The sequence below is a fragment of the Engystomops pustulosus genome, chromosome 7 (genome assembly GCF_040894005.1).
Source record: "Engystomops pustulosus chromosome 7, aEngPut4.maternal, whole genome shotgun sequence".
Taxonomy (NCBI): Eukaryota; Metazoa; Chordata; class Amphibia; order Anura; family Leptodactylidae; genus Engystomops; species Engystomops pustulosus.
Genome location: NC_092417.1, coordinates 8731837 through 8756926, shown reverse-complemented (window position 1 = coordinate 8756926; position 25090 = coordinate 8731837). Strand labels below are relative to the sequence as shown.

The window sequence follows — 25090 nt, the reverse complement described above, 5'->3', positions numbered from 1 at the left end:
GGGTAAGAATGTGACTTTTTTTGGATTTCTTAAGATTCCCGACCTGATATAGTAAGTACATTAACAACTATGAGACTTTAAAATAGCTGATAGAGGCCTTAGTGATACATAAAGGTCCATACTAGAAGGTAAAATCTTTAAAGCTCTAATAAATGAAGTGACCACTGGTTACCAGAAAGCCTAGGGGAAAGGAGCCTGGATCAGTACAGTCCGTGACCCTCGCTGGCCCAGTAGGTTTATCTATACTCACAGGTGAGGAAGCAAGACTGGAGTAACACTGGGACCCAATGGATGGAGGGTGGACTATGGCAAAGAGGTGACAAGCAATGTCTGCCAAGGGCCTTTTACCCTACGATGGTTCAGTGCACCCACAGGGTGAGACACCAGTCTAAGGCTATATTCACACTGTCGTTGCCCGCCCGCACCGTACCGTAGCGGGCAACGGCAGTGCACAGGGAGAGGAGGTGAGCGCAGCTCACCCCCGCCCCTCTCCATAGGAAGTAATGGCGAACGGCGCCGTACTACGGGTAAAGATAGGACAGGTCCTATCTTTTTCCCGGGTACGGAGCGGTACGGTGCCGCACGTGTGCAGCACCGTACCGCTCCCGTAGGGCGCCATGCGCCCATTGCAGTCTATGGAGGACGTATATCGGCCGTATATACGTCAGCCGTATATACGTCCTCCATACGTTAGTGTGAATATAGCCTAAGACTCTATATGCTCCGTGGTGGATAAGTGTTGAGTATCACGTAGATTCACTTTTGCTACTGTCCATTTACACAAGTATGTTTATATGTGCTTAGTACAATGTAGGGAGAGTAGTGAAGACCCTCATATATACACCCCGAAGCCGCTTTACCCCTTCCAGAGGTTGCAGATTGGCTAAGTACAGCTACAAAAGGTAAGTAGCTATGAACATGTGCTTATGTGTGTGGACCTCTTTTCTGGGTAATCTGAACCCTATCCTGTAACTAAAGCAAAGACCACAGCCAGGGATCGAGGAATACGTTAGTCCACTTATTCTAGAGACTAAAGTACAAATCTCTATTGGGGTAATAATATAGTTGATGACAGTTCTAGGGATTAAATAGGCTTTTCACCTACTGAGGTTGTTTTATATAATTGCCCCATGGATGAACATATACTTCCCTAAGGTTGTTTAGAGGTGTCATAGAGAATTGGTGGGGTGTCCAAAACCTGCAGAAACATTTTTCTCAGATGCATAACAGGCGGTCCCCTACTTAAGAACACTCAACTTACATACGACCCATAGTTACAAACGGACCTCTGGATATTGGTAATTTATTGTACTTTACTCCTAGGCTACAATAAGCAGCTGAAACAGTTATCAAATGTGTCTGCAATGAAGCTTTAGTGTTACTCCTGATTCTTATGACAACCCAACATTTTTAAAATCCAATTGTCACAGAGACCAAAAAAGTTCTGGCTAGGATTACAATGATAAAATATACAGTTCCGACTTACATACAAACTCAACTTAAGAAAAACCTACAGACCCTATCTTGTATGTAACCCGGGGACTGCCTGTATCTGTTTTAGTTTCAGAACCTGATAAAGTAGCTAGAGCAGAGGACCTGCACCTGGGTGATGAGATGGTCCTGATGTGAAACCTGAGAAGTCTTTTGAAGGGTCATCCCAAATACCTCTGACACATCCACGTGTAGAAACTACAAGGAGACTGCGACAGCTGAAGAAGAAGAGCGCAGGACCCAGAGACTACGGAACATGAATCTGTGTATCTCGATGCTGCTATGGACATTGTTACTCTTACCACTTGCAGCATCACTGGGGAAAGATTGTGATCATAATGGGGGTCATTTACTAAGGGCCCGATTCGCGTTTTCATGACATGTTACCCGAATATTTCCGACGACTTTCCCTGTATTGCCCCGGGATTTTGGCGCACGCGATCGGATTTTGGCGCATCGGCGCTGGTATGCATGCGACAGAAATCGGTGGGAGTGGCCGAGCGAAAACCTGACGGATTCGGAAAAAACGCAATTGGAATGCGGACATGCTCAGTAGGTTCCTTTGTCCCAAGAACCTATAAAAACTCCCTCTTGACTAAATAAAGTGGAATTCTCTCAAACATGTGAAGGTCTGAGAGATTCACCGAGCAGCTCGTACTATACAATGATTTGGACACACATCACATCCGAGTAAGGAGATATTTGTCTCAGCAGTATCGCACAGGATAGGATTAGATACACAGCTCAGCAGACAGTATCACACAGGACAGGATTAGATACAAAGATCAGCTGACAGTAACACATAGAATAGGATTAGATACATGGCATAGTAGTCAGTATCACACAGGATAGGATTAGATACACAGCTCAGGAGACATGATCTGTGTATCTAATCCTGTCATGTGTGATACTGTCTGCTGAACTGTGTATATAATCCTATTGTGTGTGATAATGTCCGCTGAGATGTGTATCTAATCGTATTGTGTGTGATACTCTCTCATGATCTGTGTATCTAATCCTGTCATGTGCGATACTGAGAGAGTATCACACACAATACGATTAGATACACATCTCAGCGGACATTATCACACACAATAGGATTATATACACAGTTCAGCAGACAGTATCACACAGGATAGGATTAGATACACAGATCAAAGACAGCATAAGACATGGTAGGATTAGATACACAGCAGACAGTATCACACAGGACAGGATTTGATACACAGCTCAGCAACCAATGGGGCACATTTACCTACCCGTCCCTGCACGATCCCCGAGGTGTGTTGTCCGACGATCCTGCACAGCTGCCGCGAATCACTAAGATCGTGCGCCCGATGTCCTGCACTCAGGTCCGCCGGAGTTCACCATCTTCTTCCCGGTGCATGCAAGTGCATTGGATGAGTCACAATTTAAATGTTAAATCCCGTGTGTTGTCCGAATCCGTCGGATTGTCTAACGGCCCGCCCCCGATTTGTGTTGCATGAAAGCCGGCGCCAATGCGCCAAAATCCGATCGCGTGCGATGCATTCCACGGCGCGATCCCCGAAACCGTCGGAAAACCCAACAAAAATGCGTCCACGGGCCCTTAGTAAATAAGCCCCAGTGTGTCACATGATTAGTTTAGATACACAGATACAGTGTCCCCTTATTACCACCTGGGGCACTATCACAACCATTACTACTATTACTATTGGCTACTGTGGATCCCGGTGTAATAACAATCTGGATGATTTTTACCTCAGATCCCGGAGGTTGTGTAATCCTGGTGCAAGTCTTTCTAATCCCTCAGGATCTATAGAACATCTAGATAGATGGAGACCTTCTATATGTGAGCAGGACTCCATGATGAATGATAACACGGTGCAGTCTAGAGCCGACAAGGGCACATAAGAAAGGTCCAATGTTCTGTGCGATTGTAATGATTCCTGCACCAGAACCTTATTCCGGGTCTCAAACAGATAGAAGAACATTCTGAGAAGACGTCGCTTTTTATATTCACTTTCCTCCAGCCTCTCTTCTTCTCCAGCCTCCAGCATCTCTCCTCCTTCTTTCTCTTCTTCTTCTCCTCCTCCTCCTGTAATGAAGTTCTTCAGCCAAGTGATGACGTCTCTGGAGGCCTGAACTGCTGGTGTGTCCAGGTATCCGGTTAGTAGTGACCTGGTGGTGGCATCTGATAGACCACACAGGAAGCGCAGGAACATCTCACCTCGTCCATCAGGATAGGATTTGGCTTCTTCTAGTGATTTCTGTAACTTCTCAGGAGAATAATCGGCATAATGCACAAAGGCAGAGAAGAATTCCTGGACAGTGAGATGTAAGAAGGAATAGGACACAGGTTCCTCCGATTCCATCAGGAAACTTGATAAGAGCTTTGACTTATTGTCCACATGGAAAGATTCCAGATCCCGATCATCAAATATAATCGTGTGATTCATGACCCCATGTTCTGCCATCCATCCCATGGACTGCAGGAGCTTCTGGGCGCCACTTTTCTCCAGGCTGTGATTGGACAGGATGTTGGCGACAAATATGGCAAAGAGCTGGGTCACGGTTCTGGGTAATAATGAGACCTGCTGGTCACTACTTGTGGTCTGGAAGCTCCTGGATAATACTGTACAGATGATCCAGCAGTAGGACGGGAGGTAACAGAACGTGTACAATGTGTCATTCTGCCTCACATAGGTAAAAGCCTTTTCTGCCAGTTCAGGGTCACGGAAGAAATTGTCAAAGTAAATCTTTCTTTCTTCTGTGAAGAATCCACTGATTTCTACCATTCGCTGGAAATCCCTACAATCTATTGATGCCAGTCTGGTCGGGCGACTGGTCATCAGAACAGAACAACCAGTAAGAAGAGACTTTCTCACCAAACTGACCACAATGTGACCACAACGTTCCGGCTGTTTAGGGTCGGAGCACAAGTGACGGGATGTGAAATCCATTGTCTGATTGCTTTCATCTAATCCATCAAATATAAAGAGAAGTTTCTCTGGATCTTGTAGGATGTTCTCGAGCTGCTGCCACAGATATGGGTAATGATGAAGGATCAGGGTCTCCAGACTAACCTTATCCCATCTGTTCAGTTCACGGAATTTGAAGAAGAAGACAAAAGAGAATCTTTGATAGAGATCGCCCTTCACCCAGTCATAGACAATCTTCTGCATCAGCGTGGTCTTCCCTACCCCGGGCACTCCGCTCACCAGCACCATATGTGGTACCAGTCTGGACCGGTGGCACCAGCGGAACATCTTGTTGGGGGAAATACGTTGTAATTCATGATGTTTCTTCTTTACATATTCCTCATGTCTTGCCCCGGTCGCTATGAGCTCATTCTCAGAGCGTTCCCTAAAGTGATGAGTGGAGACAATGATGAGGGTCACATAACGTGTGCAGAAGGGAAAACTCTCCTCCTCCTGGTTACATCTCGGAGGTTTATTCTCTATCAGATTCTCAGTTTTCTCATATAAATGTTTCTTGTGATGGTTCTGGATTTCTATGGAAACAACAGAAAATAAAGGGGATGATAAGTGGCTGCAGGGTTGGAGCCTAGGGTCCACCAGTAAAATATATTTGGGAGGCCCAGCTACTGCTTCAATGAAACAGGCAAACCACCCCATGTATATTTTCATTGTGTTTCTAAACGTGATGCAAATGCAAGGTGTGAATGCAGCCTGTGGCTGTGTTCACACATTGGGGCACATTTACTTACCAGGTCACTCGAGTTCACTGAAAGTGCATTGTGCGTCTATTATGCTGCATGCAGCGATTCACTAAGATCGTGTGCCTGAAATTATCAATGTGTCGCTTCCCCGCTAAGGTCCGACAGAGTTCAGCATCTTTTTTGTGGTGCGACTTTAACATAGAGCATGCAACAAAATTTAAAAGTCAAATAAGGTGCTCAGTCCAAATCAGTCAGACTGTCTGATGCCACGCCCCCTAATTTGTGTCACATGGAAGCAGCGCAGCTGCACCACAAAAGGATTGCCTGCGCCACAATCCCAGCGCAGACACTTCACCGGACTATAGTGTGGTGCAAAGCCCTTAGTAAATGAGCCCCATTGTGTTTTTGTTGCGTTTTCAACGCAATGGGAAAGAGGATCCTGTTTCTCTTCCATTTAAATGCATGTCGTTTTGCCATTTTGTAGCGATGCATTTAGAGGTTTGCCTTTTAAAAATACAAAATTAAAGCAAAAACACAACATTGATATGTTGCCTTTTTGAAAGACACACAAACCTCTAATTGCATTGTAACCCAACAGAATGCAACAAAAAAAAAACATAATGGGGCACATTTACTTACTAGGTCACTCGAGTTCACTGAAAGTGCATTGTCTGGCTATAAGCTATGCAACTAATCACCAAGATCGTGCGGCTGATATCATGAATGTGTCGCTTCCCGCTCAGGTCAGACGGAGTCCAGCAACTTTTTTGTGGTTCATCTTTAACTTACGGAGTGCAACACAATTTAAAAGTTAAATACGGCATTTGGTCCGAATCAGTCGGAACGTCTGACAGCCCGCCCACTAAGTTGTGTCGCATGGAGACTAGTGCAGCTGCATCACACAAGGGTCGCATGCACCGCGATCCCCAGGGCAGACACTTCTTAAATACCTGTGCAAGATGTTTTAGCCACGAAGTATGTGCATTGTCCAACCAAAGTGTACAGCGCGACCCGTAGTAGATGAGCCCCAAAATGTGAAGGCAGCCTCAGGCTTCCTGGATAATACACTTGTGCAGTTCTTGGGATGAAAACAATGGTCCCATGGATCGTTGTTTGGACATTGTTTGACATTGGGATGTAAGTACATAATAATAGCCTGAACTGCGAACATGGTTAGGACCTGCTCTGTCATTTGCAGCTCAGGCAGTCGCCTCATACACAGGGCTATGAAATTCACAGCCATGTGCATGAGTCCATAGAAGTGATTGGGGACGTGTACAACAGTCCTGCAGAATACTGGCCCATTCACACTTAGTTATTTTGATGCGTTTTAACTGCATTGGAAACCACAAAAGGGGGGGCTTTGCCAGAACACAAATGTGTTTCTACTGAAACGCTTGTGTTCTGGAATGAGCCCCTCCCTTTTGCCTTCTCACGTGGAATTAAAACACAAGAACAAGAGACGTGTGAAGGGGCCTGAAGCTTGTTATCTGCCAGACTGTTTTACTTCCAGGAATCAGTATTTAACCTTTATTTTTATCTAGGCCTAAACACCTTTCATGTTGTACAGTGACTCCAAATTAAATATTTCATGACTGCCCCGGGGCTTGAACATAAAATCAAGACACACGTCAGTCTCTTAGTGTATGTAAAGATCTTCTCCTGTTTAATCACAGCTGCATGTATAAAAAGACAGAAGAGTCAGCATTGGTGGCGTGACGAGGAGATAAGGGGCTTGGATGCTATAGGCTTAGTATAAATGTACTACAGCCGCCCTCTAATACATTCTACAAAAAGTTAATTAATTGTGCTCAGTTCTCAGGGACCTTTTCCCAGATATTGTTTATACTAATTTCCTCTGCCAGCAGGAGATAAGTGGCTCCAGAATCCTAATATCATGCAGCATCGAGGACAGACTGGCTTCTCATTACATGTCACAGGGTATTAGCCAAACAGGTTACATAAAATGAGGTTTGAATCATGACATTAACTTGACAATGGTCAGGGAACATGGCCGCTGTATCTAAGACAGCGGACAGTCCCTTATTCTGGGATTTCTTAAGTCAGGATGGCGTCCGAAACCAGTGCGATCTCCTTAACAAGACTGAACATGCAACAGGTTGCAGGTATATAAAGAGGGTTCACAGGCTGGGGGGGGAGGGAGTTTGACATGTGGCCCTGAAGGGCTGTAGAGGCGCGCACCTAAATTCTTTTGAAAAGCCTGCAAACTTTTGTTTGATGGTTTTTACGCAAAACTACACCAGGTTGGACTGGGCAACGTTTTGCCCGGCGACTGCTTTGCCCAACGGATACATCAAGAGGCCTCAGGGTGGTGTCACATGTTAGCGTTTGGATTCTGATTTGTAACGGATTTAAAATGCACTGGGTGGTCCAAGGACAATTACATATCTGTTTGTATACAAACACATGCGAATGGCCATCCCTGTGGCTATTGGCTACTGGGGGCCATCCCTGTAGCTATTGGCTACTGGGGGCCATCACTAACTATAAAGGTCAAACACTGTGACTACTGGCTACTGGGGTCATTTTTGTGGGGATCGCTATGACTATTGGCTACTGGGGGTTTTATTGTGGCTACAGTGGGTATCACTGTGAATAATAGCTACTGGGGGCCATCACTATAACTAATAGCTACTGGGACGAGAAATATTTAAGAATTAGACTTCTATCCAATACGAGTCTGTAATGGTTGACTTGAGAGCAGACCTAACAGTGCACTTACCTCTCAGATCTAGGGGTAGGTTGTGTCCTTCCTCATCCAGTAGGATTTCTCCCGGCAGATCGTCACCTAATAAGAAATTTGTAGGACTTTATAGTATATAGATCAGTGCTGGATGTACAGATATAATATACATGTGAGATTATACAGGGATATGGACAATGGTCATAAAGATAAAGCTGAGAACAATCCCAGGAGCCAGAGATTGGACCAGATAAAACCAGTAGATGGATCAGAATTATTCCATAGCAATAGGTAGAGGCCAGAATTTATATCAACAATCTGTACAAAGCCTAACGCTGATGGATTTATATAGAAAGTTCTGGACCTCACAGATCCCCCTTCTCCCCAAGCATAAACCACTTACATATAAATGGCAGGAACACTGAATGACTTGGAGGAGTTAAAGCAGCTCAAGATTCCCTCTGACGAACCATTTTGCCTCATGGCTACACTAAGCATAGTGTGGAGCGTCCCTGGCTGAGATAAGTGTATGGGTTTGATGCAGGCAAAAAGCAACAAATAAAGGGTCATTTGGGACACCAAACCACTGGTCCACAACGTGAGAGGACAACAACAGCCAAGAGAAGGAAGCAGGGCAACATGAGAGGACAACAACAGCCAAGAGGAGGAAGCAGAGCAACGTGAGAGGACAACACCAGCCAAGAGGAGGAAGCAGAGCAACGTGAGAGAGACAACAGCCAAGAGGAGGAAGCAGGGCAACGCGAGAGGACAACACCAGCCAAGAGGAGGAAGCAGGGCAACGTGAGAGGACAACAACAGCCAAGAGGAGGAAGCAGGACAACGTGAGAGGACAACAACAGCAACCAAGAGGAGGAAGCAGGACAACAACAGCCAAGAGAAGGAAGCAGGGCAACGTGAGAGGACAACACCAGCCAAGAGGAGGAAGCAGGGCAACGTGAGAGGACAACAACAGCAAAGAGGAGGAAGCAGGGCAACGTGAGAGAGACAACAACAGCCAAGAGGAGGAAGCAGGACAACAACAGCCAAGAGGAGGAAGCAGGACAACAACAGCCAAGAGAAGGAAGCAGGGCATCGTGAGAGAGACAACAACAGCCAAGAGGAGGAAGCAGGACAGCATGAGAGGACAACAACAGCCAAGAGGAGGAAGCAGGGCAACGTGAGAGAGACAACAACAGCCAAGAGGAGGAAGCAGGACAGCGTGAGAGGACAACAACAGCCAAGAGGAGGAAGCAGGGCAACGTGAGAGGACAACAACAGCAGCCAAGAGGAGGAAGCAGGACAACACCAGCCAAGAGGAGGAAGCAGGGCAACGTGAGAGGATGACAACAGCCAAGAGGAGGAAGCAGGGCAATGTGAGAGGACAACAACAGCCAAGAGGAGGAAGCAGGACAACGTGAGGGGACAACACCAACCAAGAGGAGGAAGCAGGGCAATGTGAGAGGACAACAACAAACAAGAGGAGGAAGCAGGGCAACGTGAGAGGACAACAACAGCCAAGAGGAGGAAGCAGGGCAACGTGAGAGGACAACACCAGCCAAGAGGAGGAAGCAGGGAAACGTGAGAGGACAACAACAGCAGCCAAGAGGAGGAAGCAGGACAACACCAGCCAAGAGGAGGAAGCAGGGCAACGTGAGAGGACAACACCAGCCAAGAGGAGGAAGCAGGGCAACGTGAGAGGACAACAACAGCAAAGAGGAGGAAGCAGGGCAACGTGAGAGAGACAACAACAGCCAAGAGGAGGAAGCAGGACAACAACAGCCAAGAGGAGGAAGCAGGACAACAACAGCCAAGAGAAGGAAGCAGGGCATCGTGAGAGAGACAACAACAGCCAAGAGGAGGAAGCAGGACAGCATGAGAGGACAACAACAGCCAAGAGGAGGAAGCAGGGCAACGTGAGAGAGACAACAACAGCCAAGAGGAGGAAGCAGGACAGCGTGAGAGGACAACAACAGCCAAGAGGAGGAAGCAGGGCAACGTGAGAGGACAACAACAGCAGCCAAGAGGAGGAAGCAGGACAACACCAGCCAAGAGGAGGAAGCAGGGCAACGTGAGAGGATGACAACAGCCAAGAGGAGGAAGCAGGGCAATGTGAGAGGACAACAACAGCCAAGAGGAGGAAGCAGGACAACGTGAGGGGACAACACCAACCAAGAGGAGGAAGCAGGGCAATGTGAGAGGACAACAACAAACAAGAGGAGGAAGCAGGGCAACGTGAGAGGACAACAACAGCCAAGAGGAGGAAGCAGGGCAACGTGAGAGGACAACACCAGCCAAGAGGAGGAAGCAGGGCAACGTGAGAGGACAACAACAGCAGCCAAGAGGAGGAAGCAGGACAACACCAGCCAAGAGGAGGAAGCAGGGCAACGTGAGAGGACAACAACAGCCAAGAGGAGGAAGCAGGGCAACGCGAGAGGACAACAACAGCCAAGAGGAGGAAGCAGGGCAACGTGAGGGGACAACACCAACCAAGAGGAGGAAGCAGGGCAATGTGAGAGGACAACAACAGCCAAGAGGAGGAAGCAGGACAACGTGAGAGGCAACAACAACCAAGAGGAGGAAGCAGGACAACGTGAGAGGCAACAACAACCAAGAGGAGGAAGCAGGGCAACGTGAGAGGACAACAACAGCCAAGAGGAGGAAGCAGGACAACGTGAGAGGCAACAACAACCAAGAGGAGGAAGCAGGACAACGTGAGAGGCAACAACAACCAAGAGGAGGAAGCAGGGCAACGTGAGAGGACAACAACAGCCAAGAGGAGGAAGCAGGACAACGTGAGAGGACAACACCAGCCAACAGGAGGAAGCAGGGCAACGAGAGAGGACAACAACAGCCAAGAGGAGGAAGCAGGGCAACGTGAGAGGACAACACCAACCAAGAAGAGGAAGCAGGACAACGTGAGAGGACAACAACAGCAGCCAAGAGGAGGAAGCAGGGCAACGTGAGAGGACAACAACAGCCAAGAGGAGGAAGCAGGACAACATGAGAGAGACAACAACAGCCAAGAGGAGGGAGCAGGACAACGTGAGAGGACAACACCAGCCAAGAGGAGGAAGCAGGACAGCGTGAGAGGACAACAACAGCCAAGAGGAGGAAGCAGGGCAACGTGAGAGAGACAACAACAGCCAAGAGAAGGAAACAGGGCAACGTGAGAGGACAACAACAGCCAAGAGGAGGAAGCAGGGCAACGTGAGAGGACAACAACAGCAGACAAGAGGAGGAAGCAGGACAACGTGAGAGAGACAACACCAGCCAAGAGGAGGGAGCACGGCAACGTGAGAGGACAACAACAGCAGACAAGAGGAGGAAGCAGGACAACGTGAGAGGACATGTCATATCTGCTGGAAGGGACACCGCGTCTTCTGGTCCTTCTATACTGCATGCTGACAATGCTAGCGGCCCTCCCCGAGTTTCTGCGCGCCTCCACGCTGGGTCTGCAGCGAGTTACCCCTGCTGCATGCGCGGGGCAGCGGGCATCCAAGGCGCATGCACCTTAGGGAATTTAAAGATGTCGGTCTTCTGAATCAGCCTGGGTTCCTGCTCCTATGGGATTCTGGGGGCAGATCTCAGGCTGCATAAATTGGATCTGGACCTTCCACCTGTGCAGTGTTTGTCCTTCTGGAACCTACATCTGCTGGATTCCTGGTCTCCTGTAGCATTGTTTGCCTCACCCTGGTATTGTATTCACCAGTTAGGTTACTCTCCCTCGTCTAGTGGTTTGACCTTGACGTACCCTCTGGTGTGACCCGGCGGTTTTGCTTACCCTTCTAGGTTCAGTGTCTGTACATCTTTAGTTCTCTTTCCTCGTGTCTGCTTTAGTTTCTTAAGCTGTCTTGAACCCCGCTTGTTTCATCCTTGTTCGTCCTTTTTTTTCCCTCTGTCTGAATACTATCCTACACAGCAGTTTTTCTGTCCGTATCACCTGACAACGGCTGACAGACCTAATTGGGTTCTCTCACCTCCCGGGGCCTTGCAGGGTAGATAGGAGGTTCCTGCGGCAGAGGCTCCCTACCTTCAAGGGGGTTTCTGCCTTGTTGGTAGATCAGCACAGGGTTAGTTCGCCCTCATGCTCCGTTCTGTCAGCCTGCATTAAGTCTCTGTGGTAGTTTTGTGTACAGTATTCCAGACGTGAGTTTTCCGAACAGAAACAAACACTTGCCCATAACTGGTCTGCATCTTGGATTCGACCAGCGACTTTTACTCCTCCTATGGAGCCTTTGTCAGCAGTGGTCTCCCAGGTTCAGACCTTGACTCAGCTGGTGCAGGATCCTCTCCCTGAGTCCCGGGAGGGGTGTAAACTTTATTTTTCTTTACGGCCTCACTCATCTGGCACTGAGACACAGAGGGTGGGTGTAGTCATCTCTCTTCTGCGTGGTGACACGAAAAACTTGGGTTTTTTGCTTTCCCCTCTGAGTCTCCTTTTTGCTCATCTGTTGACGCTTTTTTTTTCTGGTCTTGGACAGATCTATGACAAACCAGACCATTGCGCTCTTGCTGTCTCTCATATTCAATCTCTGTGACAAGGTAAAACAACAGAGGAGTACTGTGCTGCCTTCCGACAGAACATGACGGACTCAGGTGGAATAATCTGACCCTCAAGGATCAGTTTTTGACTGGCGTCTCTGACCGTGTTAGTGACCTGTTACTAGCCCATGCAGAACCAGGGACTCTGAATGAAGCTATGACTCTTGTCGTTCGGGCTGACCGACGTTTAAGGTCCAGACGATCACCACAACGTTCTCCAGTCCGACCATCGGCCCACAGGCTATCCTCTAGTCCAGTGATTTTCAACATTTTTTGAGCCGCGGCACACTTTTTATACTTAGAAAATCCTGGGGCACACCACCAACCAAAATAGCACAAAATCACACTAAAACAGTCATAAAAGGCCTCCCTTTACTAATTAAAAACCCCTAGCGCCCTCACTTTACTAATAAAAACCTCTAGTGGCCCCCCTTTACTAATCAAAAGCCCCTAGCGGTCTCCCTTTACTAATTAAAAGGCCCTAGAGGCCTCCCTTTACTAATTAAAAGGCCCTAGAGGCCTCCCTTTACTAATTAAAAGGCCCTAGAGGCCCCCCCTTTACTAATTAAAAGCCCCTAGAGGCCCCCCTTTACTAATTAAAAGACCCTAGCGGCCTCCCTTTACTAATTAAAAGACCCTAGCGGCCCCCCTTTACTAATTAAAAGGCCCTAGCGGCCTCCTTTTACTAATTAAAAGGCCCTAGCGGCCTCCCTTTACTAATTAAAAGGCCCTAGAGACCTCCCTTTACTAATTAAAAGGTCCTAGAGACCTCCCTTAACTAATAAAAAGCCCCAGCCTCCCTTTACTAATAAAAAAAAGACCTTAGCTTCCTTCCTTATACAAATAAAAACCTTATATACTTACCCTTGATGTCTTCTTCCGCGTAACTTCTCTCCTAATGGCGATCCGCCCATCTTCTGTAGCTCCTGCACCGCACGCCTCTGGTCACGTGACATGGGCCGCGCGGTGCAGGAGCTACAGAAGATGGGCGGATCGCCGGCGCGGGGGGTTGGAGGTAAGTATGGGGGCAGAATCACGGGGGCGCGGCGGCAGAGCTACACAGGGGCTCCCCGCGGCACACTCAACCATTTGTCGCGGCACACAGGTTGAAAATCACTGCTCTAGTCCAACCTATGGAGGTCGACAATGTTGCTGCAGGTGAGAGGAGAACCCAACGATGGAGACTACGACTATGTTTCAATTGCGGCAGTTCCGAACATCTGCTTAACGCCTGTCCGAAGAAGCCACAGCAGGAAAACTTCCGCTCCTAGGCTGTGATCGGGAGAGCAGACTAGGAGCTCAGGTACTCCCTGTAAAATCTAGATTGCTATTGCCTTGTATAGTTAAGTCCCAAGTGGCCTCAGTTCTTGGTCAGGCCCTTTTGGATTCCGGTTCTGCTGCAAACTTCATTGATTTTGTGTCTGAACTGGTTCCGTTATCTGTTCCTATACAGGTGTCTGGTGTGGATTCAACCCCCCTACAAACGGGACTGGTCAAATTCCGCACTTTGCAGGTTAAACTAATAATTGGTAATATTCATGAAGAAATGTGTTCATTTTTTGTGCTGAAAAATTTAACTGTAAACGTGGTTCTGGGTTTGCCCTGGTTACAGACTCACAACCCAGAAATAAACTGGGAAACATTAGAATTGGTCAGATGGAGTCCCCGGTGCAAGGACCATTTGACTAAAGTTACACTACAGTCTGTGGAGACAAAGAGCCCTAAACTCCCAGACTTTCTCTCCAATTTCTCTGATGTATTTTCCAAACCCCTGTCACAGGTTCTCCCTCCTCACAGGGACTTTGAATGTAAGATTGACCTTCTCCCTGATGCTAAGTTGCCTAAGGGCTGAATTTATAACCTGTCTGTACCTGAGCGTGAGTCTTTGAAAACTTACATTGACGAGAGTCTGGCCATTGGCCATATTCCTTCCTCTGAGTTACCCACTGGAGCTGGGTTCTTTTTTGTAGAAAAGAAAGATGGCCGCTTACGGCCTTGTATAGACTACCGGGAGTTAAACAAGATAACGGTGAGCAGATCAGGAATCCGGGGAAGAGGTCCAATCAGGTCTATGGGGCTCAGGTCTTTTCCAAGTTAGATCTCCGGGGAGCTTACAATTTGGTCCGAATCCGGGAGGTAGACGAGTGGAAAACCCGCTTTTAATACACCCTTAGGGCATTTAGAATACCTGGTCATGCCTTTTTGTCTGAGTAATGCCCCAGCGGTTTTTCAAGGGTTTATGAATTCTATTTTTATTACTTGATTGGTGTTTTCATGGTGGTGTATCTTGATGATATTTTGTTTTTTTCCTCAGATCTGGCTGCACACCAGGAGCACCTTCGCCTTGTACTGTCCCGCTTACGTAAAAATAACCTTTTTGCCAAGTTGGAAAAATTTATTTTTTGTGTGCAAAAGGTTTCCTTTCTGGGCTATGTGGTTACTCCCTCAGATGTTCAGATGGATCCGAATAAGATTCAGGCACTCACAGATTGGGTCCGACCCACAAACCTTAAGGCCCTACAACGATTCCTAGGTTTTGATAATTATTACAGGAACTTTATTAAAGACTTTTCGGTGATTGCCAAACCGTTGACGGATCTTACTCGTAAGGGGGCTGACCCAAGTGATTGGTCACCCGCAGCCTACTCTGCATTTGAAAGGCTAAAGGAAGCTTTCTCTACAGCTCCGGTCTTAGTGCAACCAGACCTTACTCAACCCTTTATTGTAGAAGTAGATGCCTCTGAGGTTGGCATGGGAGCAGTATTGTCTCAAGGACCTGCTACCCTCACCAAACTCCGACCTTGTGCGTTCTTCTCCGGGAAGTTCTTCTCCTGTGAGAGAAATCATGATATTGGCAACCGTGAGCTCCTTGCCGTAACGTGGGCGTTTGAAGCTTAGCGACACTTTCTGGAAGGAGCCCATAATCCAATCACTGTGGTCACGGACCATAAAAACCTGGTCTATCTTGACACAGCGAAACGCCTGAATGCTCGACAGGCCAGGTGGGCCCTGTTCTTCTCACGTTTTGATTTTGTAGTCACCTACCGGCCTGGGTCTAACAATGTGAAGGCAGAGGCCTTGTCCCGTAGTTTTGGTACCCCCGAGCCCGGAACTGAAAACATCCTTCCACCAGGGATTGTGTTGGCAGTGGTCTCCTCCCACCTCTCCTCCCAAATTCTTGCTAGTCAAAATTCCGCTCCTGAAGACCTTCCGGAAGGCAAATTATTTGTACCACTTACCTGTCAATTGAGAGTGTTGGAGGAGACGCACTGCTCTGTTCTGGCAGGACATCCAGGAATTCTGGGTACCCAGGAGCTTCTTAAAAGGAGTTACTGGTGGCCTCGGATGTCCGACAACATCAAAGCATTTGTTCAAGCCTGCCAGGTCTGTGCGCAGGGAAAGACTCCCAGGAGACGCCCTGAGGGTCCTCTTCTCCCGCTCCCAGTGCCAACTAGGCCATGGACTAATATCTCAATGGATTTTATTACGGATTTACCACCCTCTCAGGGAAATACTGTCATTTGGGTGGTGGTAGACCGTTTTTCTAAAATGGGACATTTCATCCCGTTAAAAAAGTTGCCTGCAGCAGAGGAGTTAGCCGAACTCTTCATCCAAAATATTGTACGTCTTCCTGGTATACCCGAGGACATTGTGTCTGATAGGGGTGTATAATTTGTATCCAGATTCTGGCAAGGTTTTTTGCCAGGTAGGAGGTAAACTTGTCTTTTTCCTCAGCTTTTCACCCTGAGACTAACGGGCAGAGAGAATGAATCAAGAGTTAATTCAATAAACTCTTCGTCTCGGACTGCCAGGCCAAGTGGGAGGAATTCCTTCCTTTAGCTGAGTTCGCTATTAATAAACACTCTAGTTCCTCTACTCATGTGTCTCCTTTCTATTGTAATTAAGGTTTTCATGCTCGTTTTTTTTTTTTCCTCTGTCCCGGCTTTAGATGTACCCCGTGCTGAGTCCATAACATCTAGTTTGCGCAAGCTATGGTTACAGGTCCAGCAGTGTTTACTAAGGGCACAAACTCAGATGGTCAACCAGACTCAGAAAAAACGCGCTATTTCTGATCCTTTTGCGGTGGGGGATAAGGTCTTACTTTCTACAAGAAACCTAAAATTGAAAGTTTCTTCTTTAAAATTTGCTCCCAGGTTTGTTGCCCTTTCGTTGTTTCTCAGGTCATTAATCCAGTTTCTTTTAAGATTTCTCTTCCTACAGGGTGGCGGGTGCACAGACCTTTACCAGAATGTAATGACCCCCTTAGGAATATGTGGGGGAAGGGAAGGACAGGATAGCTACATTTGGGATATCCTCCTTTAACCCCTTCCCACCGCAGCCTGTTTTCATTTTTGTGTTTTAATTTTTTACTCCCCACCTTCAAAAATCTATAACTTTTATTTTTCCCACATCCAAAGCTGTGTGAGGGCTTGTTTTCTGCGTAGCAAATTGCACTTCAAAATGGTGTTATATAACACGGGGGACACCTGTATACAACACCTGATAACACGGGGGACACCTGTATACAACACCTGATAACACGGGGGACACATGTATACAACACCTGATAACACGGGGGACACCTGTATACAACACCTGATAACACGGGGGACACCTGAATACAACACCTGATAACACGGGGGACACCTGAATACAACACCTGATAACACGGGGGACACCTGTATACAACACCTGATAACACGGGGGACACCTGTATACAACACCTGATAACACGGGGGACACCTGTATACAACACCTGATAACACCTGTATACAACACCTGATAACACGGGGGTGCACCTGTATACAACACCTGATAACACGGGGGTGCACCTGTATACAACACCTGATAACACGGGGGACACCTGTATACAACACCTGATAACACGGGGGACACCTGTATACAACACCTGATAACACCTGTATACAACACCTGATAACACGGGGGACACCTGTATACAACACCTGATAACACGGGGGTGCACCTGTATACAACACCTGATAACACGGGGGACACCTGTATACAACACCTGATAACACCTGTATACAACACCTGATAACACGGGGGACACCTGTATATAACACCTGATAACACGGGGGTGCACCTGTATACAACACCTGATAACACGGGGGTGCACCTGTATACAACACCTGATAACACGGGGGTGCACCTGTATACAACACCTGATAACACGGGGGTGCACCTGTATACAACACCTGATAACACGGGGGTGCACCTGTATACAACACCTGATAACACGGGGGTGCACCTGTATACAACACCTGATAACACGGGGGTGCACCTGTATACAACACCTGACAACAAGGGGGTGCACCTGTATACAACACGGGGGTGCACCTGTATACAACACCTGACAACACGGGGGTGCACCTGTATACAACACCTGACAACACGGGGGTGCACCTGTATACAACACCTGACAACACGGGGGTGCACCTGTATACAACACCTGACAACACAGGGGACACCTGTATATAACACCTGATAACACAGGGGACACCTGTATATAACACCTGATAACACAGGGGACACCTGTATATAACACCTGATAACACAGGGGACACCTGTATATAACACCTGATAACACAGGGGACACCTGTATATAACACCTGATAACACAGGGGACACCTGTATATAAAACCTGATAACACAGGGGACACCTGTATATAACACCTGATAACACAGGGGACACCAGTATATAACACCTGATAACACGGGGGACACCTGTATATAACACCTGACAACACGGGGGACACCTGTATATAACACCTGACAACACGGGGGTGCACATTTCACAAAAGCCTTCTTAAACGGTATATCGAGCCAGTAATACCTCTTCCTGATCGTCCTTCTCCGTCAGTTGTGGACGGTAACGAGGAGTTAGAAGTAGAAAGAATCATCAATTCCAGATTTGCTGGTAATTCCCTGCAGTATCTGGTACATTGGAAGGGTTTTGGTCCGGAGGAGAGGTCCTGGGTTTCAGCTAAAGATCTGCATGCTCCTCGGTCAGAATGTTTCATCAGACCTATCCTCAGAAACCGTCTTTTCGTTCTAGGGGTCCGAAGGCCCCCCGGTCAGGAAGGGGGGGGGGTTACTGTCAGATCCGCTGGAAAGGACACCCAGTCTACACTGCATGCTGACAATGCTAGCGGTCCTCCCCAAATTTCTGCGCTGGCTCCGCCCCCGGTCCGCAGCGAGTTAACCCTGCTGCACGTGCCTGGCAGCGGGCATCCAGGACGCGTGCGCCTTAGGGAATTTAAAGATGTCTGTCTTCTGAATCAGCCTGGGTTCCTGCTCCTATGGGATTCTGGGGGCGGATCTAAGGCTGCATAAATTGGATCTGGACCTTCCACCTGTGCAGTGTTTGTCCTTCTGGAACCTACATCTGCTGGATTCCTGGTCTCCTGTAGCATTGTTTGCTTCACCCTGTATTCACCAGTTAGGTTACTCTCCCTCGTCTAGTGGTTTGACCTTGACCTACCCTCTGGTGTGACCCGGCGGTTTTGCTTACCCTTCTATGTTCAGTGTCTGTACATCTTTAGTTCTCTTTCCTCGTGTCTGCTTTGGTTTCTTATGCTGTCTTGAACCCCGCTTGTTTCATCCTTGATTCCTCCTGTTTTTTCCCTCTGTCTGAATACTGTCCTAACGCGCACACTGCAGTTTTTCTGTCTGTATCTCCTCACTGCGGCTGACAGAGATATTTGGGTTCCTCTCACCTCCCAGGGCCTTGCAGGGTAGTTAGAAGGTTCCTGCGGCAGAGGCTCCCTACCTGCAAGGGGGTTTCTGCCTTGGTAGGGTCTTGTTGGAAGATCAGCACAGGGTTAGTTCGCCCTCTTGCAACGTTCTGTCAGCCTGCACTCAGTCTACGTGGTAGTTTTGTGTACAGTATTCCAGACGCGATTTTTCCTAACAGGACAACAACAACCAAGAGGAGGAAGCAGGGCAACGTGAGAGGACAACACCAGCCAAGAGGAGGAAGCAGGGCAACGTGAGAGGACAACACCAGCCAAGAGGAGGAAGCAGGGCAACGTGAGAGGACAACACCAGCCAAGAGGAGGAAGCAGGACAACGTGAGAGGACGACACCAGCCAAGAGGAGGAAGCAGGACAACGTGAGAGGACAACACCAGCCAAGAGGAGGAAGCAGGGCAACGTGAGAGGACAACAACAGCCAAGAGGAGGAAGCAGGGCAACGTGAGAGGACAACAGCCAAGAGGAGGAAGCAGGACAACGTGAGAGGACAACAACAGCCAAGAGGAGGAAGCAGGACAACGTGAGAGGACAACAACAGCCAAGAGGAGGAAGCAGGGCAACGTGAGAGGACAACAACAGCCAAGAGGAGGAAGCAGGGCAACGTGAGAGGACAACACCAACCAAGAAGAGGAAGCAGGGCAATGTGAGAGGACAACACCAGCCAAGAGGAGGAAGCAGGACAATGTGAGAGGACAACAACAGCCAAGAGGAGGAAGCAGGACAACACCAGCCAAGAGGAGGAAGCAGGACAACGTGAGAGGACAACACCAGCCAAGAGGAGGAAGCAGGACAACGTGAGAGGACAACACCAGCCAAGAGGAGGAAGCAGGACAATGTGAGAGGACAACAACAGCCAAGAGGAGGAAGCAGGACAACGTGAGAGGACAACAACAGCCAAGAGGAGGAAGCAGGGTAACGTGAGAGGACAACAACAGCCAAGAGGAGGAAGCAGGGCAACGTGAGAGGACAACAACAACCAAGAGGAGGAAGCAGGGCAACGTGAGAGGACAACAACAGCCAAGAGGAGGAAGCAGGGCAACGAGAGAGGACAACACCAGCCAAGAGGAGGAAGCAGGACAACGTTAGAGACACAATCAGATCTATCCATATATTTCCTGGTCCTCAGCTTCATATCAGGGCTGGGCACCGCTACAAACTATCGCCTGATGCCGGTCACTATTAGGAGCTTGATGGGCTTAGCGAGGCAGAAGGGGGCATATGGATTTGGGGTATGGTCACAGCTGAAACTGCTGCGCAACCTTGCTATGACAATTTGCTTTTTAGAATTATAAATTCTGAGCAAATATAATTTTTATATATTTTATATAATTCTTGGTGAATAATTCTGAGAATGTATTAGATATGTTTTTTCTGCAGAGAGTAAATGGTTAATATGTGATCACATCTGATGAGGAATGTAAGATCCACAATCTGATTACATTATTCCCATCCCAGGACAATTATTAACAGATAAAAAAGCTGCACAAAGTCTCTATAGTTATTGCTCTGTGAGATAAGAGTGTTAGTCCTTTGTATATTACACGTTGCTCCATCTGTACATTTATACACTGCGGAGAATGACTGATCCAGTGCAGAGATCTGTATTACTGAGGTCATTGTACATGATGAGCCCCGAATATGATGGGTGACACATGTCATACACAATGTTACCTCTGTGGCCGAGCTCCTCCAGTACAGCGTCCAGGACCGGGGAACCGTAATCCTTCCGTAATGCATGAAGACTGACCCACAATGTTATCACAGCTTCTGCTCCTCTACAGAAAATCTCCTGGAGTAAATCCCAGGCCAAGATTTTTCTATCATGTTCTAGATCCTTGTATTTCTAGAACACAAGAAAGGTTAGACATAAGGGTCATTATAGGATAAAGAATACAAAGGGTTAATATATACAGATATTTAATGGGGCACATTTATTCGTAGCTGCTGCGATCATGCGTCCAATTTCCTGCATCTGTCGCTTCCCCGCTCAGGTCCGCCGGAGTTCACCTTCTTCTTCCCGGTGTATGTGAGTGCATGATCTAGCTACACAATTTGAATTTTAAATTTCGCGGTTTGTCCGAATCAGTCAAGTTGTTCGACATCCACGTCCCCCGATTTGTGTCGCATGCAAGCCGGTGCCGATGCGCCACAATCTGGTTACGTGTGCCAAAAACTAGGGGAAGTTCAGGGCAAATAAAAAAAAAAAACGCGCCTGAAATGCATCAAACGGACCCTTCGTAAATAACACCTGATAACACGGGGGACACCTGTATATAACACAGAGGACACCTGTATATAACACCTGTATATAACACAGGGGACACCTGTATATAACACCTGATAACACAGGAGACACCTGTATATAACAGCTGATAACACAGGGGACACCTGTATATAACACCTGATAACACGGGGGACACCTGTATATAACACAGAGGACACCTGTATATAACACCTGTATATAACACAGGGGACACCTGTATATAACACCTGATAACACAGGAGACACCTGTATATAACAGCTGATAACACAGGAGACACCTGTATATAACAGCTGATAACGCAGGAGACACCTGTATATAACAGCTGATAACGCAGGGGACACCTGTATATAACACCTGATAACACAGGGGACACCTGTATATAACACCTGATAACACAGGGGACACCTGTATATAACACCTGATAACACAGGGGACACCTGTATATAACACCTGATAACACAGGAGACACCTGTATATAACACCTGATAACGCAGGGGACACCTGTATATAACAACTGATAACACAGGGGACACCTGTATATAACACCTGATAATACAGGGGATATCTGTATATAACACCTGATAACACAGGGGACACCTGTATATAACACCTGATAATACAGGGGACACCTGTATATAACACCTGATAACACTGGGGACACCTGTATATAACACCTGATAACACAGGGGACACCTGTATATAACACCTGATAACACAGGGGACACCTGTATATAACACCTGATAACACAGGAGACACATGTATATAACAGCTGATAACACAGGAGACACCTGTATATAACAGCTGATAACGCAGGGGACACCTGTATATAACACAGGGAACACCTGTATATAACACCTGATAACACAGGAGACACCTGTATATAACACCTGATAACGCAGGGGACACCTGTATATAACACCTGATAACACAGGGGACACCTGTATATAACACCTGATAACACAGGAGACACCTGTATATAACACCTGATAACACAGGGGACACCTGTATATAACACCTGATAACACAGGGGACACCTGTATATAACACCTGATAACACGGGGACACCTGTATATAACACCTGATAACACAGCGGACACCTGTATATAACACCTGATAACACAGGGGACACCTGTATATAACACCTGATAACACGGGGACACCTGTATATAACACCGGCACATCATGTTCTCTCACCTCCAGATCTGGGATATTTCGGGAGATCAGCTCATGTAGAAGTGATTGATTCCTCCAGTTCTCCACAATGTAGATCAGATCCTCCTGGAAAAATCCATACGTCATCCTCAGGACATGAGGTGGATAGTGACAAAGCTTCTGGTAAAACTTCCGGGTCTCAGCATCTGGAAATGAAGGAGACACAAGGATGAAATCTTCCAGGACATGTAGAGGGATGACAGCAATGGATATTAGTACAGTAATGTCATTGTGCAGCCAGGGGAACCCGGCACAGGCCAGGAAAGACACTGGTATAGTATAGTATGAGCCGTAATATCATATACACAATACACAGATACCACTATAAGGGCACAGTATGGAGGTAATATCCCCATCACTGCCCCCTGTATACATGTAATGTACATAACACACACATATCATATACACAATACACAGATACCACTATAAGGACACAGTATGGAGGTAATATCCTCATCACTGCCCCCTGTATACATGTAATGTACATAACACACATATCATATACACAATACACAGATACCACTATAAGGACACAGTATGGAGGTAATATCCCCCATCACTGCCTCCTGTATACATGTAATGTACATAACACACATATCATATACACAATACACAGATACCACTATAAGGACACAGTATGGAGTGTGAGACACTGAAGGGGTTAACTGTGGATGGGCGGTATGTTTCCCCTAGGTTTTGCTTCTATGCAAGGCCTTAGTGCTGAGGTGGGTTTGTCCAGCACCTTGGACACAGGTGATGGGAACAGCCTAATTAGCCTGGATAAAATGACTCAGCAGAGTTGAGTGGGTTGTCTCTCTGTGGAAGGAGGCTGAGAGGACACAGCTCTGACCTGTGGGTCTGGAGCAGCCACATGATCTTTTGTTTAGTGTGAGCTAGTAGACTATTGTGTATAGTTAGCACCCTGACGGGTAGGTTTTCTTTTGTTTATGCAAATACCTGAATGTAAAGGCTGGTTTTATTTTGCTGCAATAAACGCAGGCGAGACCTGTTTGGACTGTACCCTGGTGTCCCTGTCTTGAACTGCATCCCAGCACCCCGCTACCACGGTCTCTACTGGGCCAAATCCCCACATATGGTGGAGGATGCGGGCAGTTCAAAAGACATACACCTGGAAGGCTTGATACATCCTGCAACAGTGCATGGCCTGGCTGAAAGCATCAGGCAAATTGCAGGATACAGCCAAGATGGAGGACTTTATTAAATACCTGCAAGAGGAGGCCAGAGCTAATCGGCAGCAGCAGCAGGAAGAGTCCCAGGCTAATCGGCAGCTGCAGCAAGCCATGCTCCAGCAGCAGGAAGAGAGGTCCCGTCAGCAGCAAGCCATGTTCCAGCTGCAGGAGGAGAGGTCCCGCCAGCAGCAGGAAGAATCCCGAGCCATGTTCCAGCTGATGATGGAGAAGATTTCTGGCATTATGGCAGCACCGCAAGCGACGACTACTGAGGGGTCCCATACTGGTCTGCAAGGGTACCCGGTTGTCCAGCATTCCGCACGGGCTGCAGTACAAAAGGCCTTACAAAAAATGGCGACGACCGACGACGTGGAGGCGTATCTCACTGTGTTCGAGCGAGTAGCTGAGCGAGAGGAGTTACCGGCTGAGCAGTGGGCAGATGTCCTGGCACCGTTCCTGACCGGCGAGTCGCAGAAGGCTTACTACGACCTGAGTGAAACGGAGGCCCGTAAGTACCCCCAGCTAAAGGCGGAGATTCTGGCTCGTCTTGGGGTCACCGTTCAAGTTCGCTCCAGCCGGGTCCACCAGTGGGCTTACTCAGAAAAATTACCCCCACGCTCCCAAATGCATGACCTGATCCATCTGGTCCGGAAGTGGCTACAACCAGAGGACTGCACCCCAGCACAGATGGTAGAGAGAGTGGTCCTCGACAAGTTCACCCGTTCTCTGCCCTCTCGGCTCCAGCGGTGGGTTGGACAGGCCGGTCCCACAAAAGCTGAGGAGCTTGTGTCCCTTGTAGAGAGGTATCGGGCTACGGAGGACCTTCTACTTACCTCTCCTACACGAAGCAGTGCCAGTGACAGGGTCACCAAACCAGCTGGTAAGACTGCTACTGCGGAAAAGGGGAGACATGTCAGGTTGGGAGGGGGTTCATTGGGGGGCGTGGATACCCCGAAACCCAGTGAGGCTCGTGACAGAGGTCATGGCCGTATCCAGTGCTGGCGGTGCCATGAAATGGGCCATATTGCTGCCAACTGTCCCCTGTCAGTGGAGCCAATGGACTGCAACCAGACCCGGCGAGTGTCACTGTTTGCCCGGCCAGTTCTGGCGGCAGAGTCAGTCACGGATGCAGAACCCCAAGTATGCATGGTCACAATTGGTGGTCACACAGTGGAAGCCTTGCTAGACTCAGGGAGTCTGGTCACCCTGGTGCGGGGAACTTTGGTTGATCCTGGACTATACAGTGGGCGGA

General features: G+C 47.9%; 1 protein-coding gene across 2 annotated transcripts in view; it reads right to left on the bottom strand.

Annotated features, from left to right (window-relative positions):
- Positions 1-25090, bottom strand: part of LOC140069207 (NACHT, LRR and PYD domains-containing protein 12-like) — a 61404-nt gene that overhangs the window by 15435 nt on the left and 20879 nt on the right. For both annotated transcript variants that reach the window (XM_072114642.1, XM_072114641.1), the window contains 4 exons: positions 22631-22794; positions 20843-21014; positions 7896-7961; positions 3232-4984 (listed from right to left, as the gene is read on the bottom strand). In XM_072114642.1, the coding sequence (XP_071970743.1) occupies positions 3232-4984; positions 7896-7961; positions 20843-21014; positions 22631-22794 (2155 nt within the window). The remainder of the gene's footprint in view (positions 1-3231; positions 4985-7895; positions 7962-20842; positions 21015-22630; positions 22795-25090) is intronic.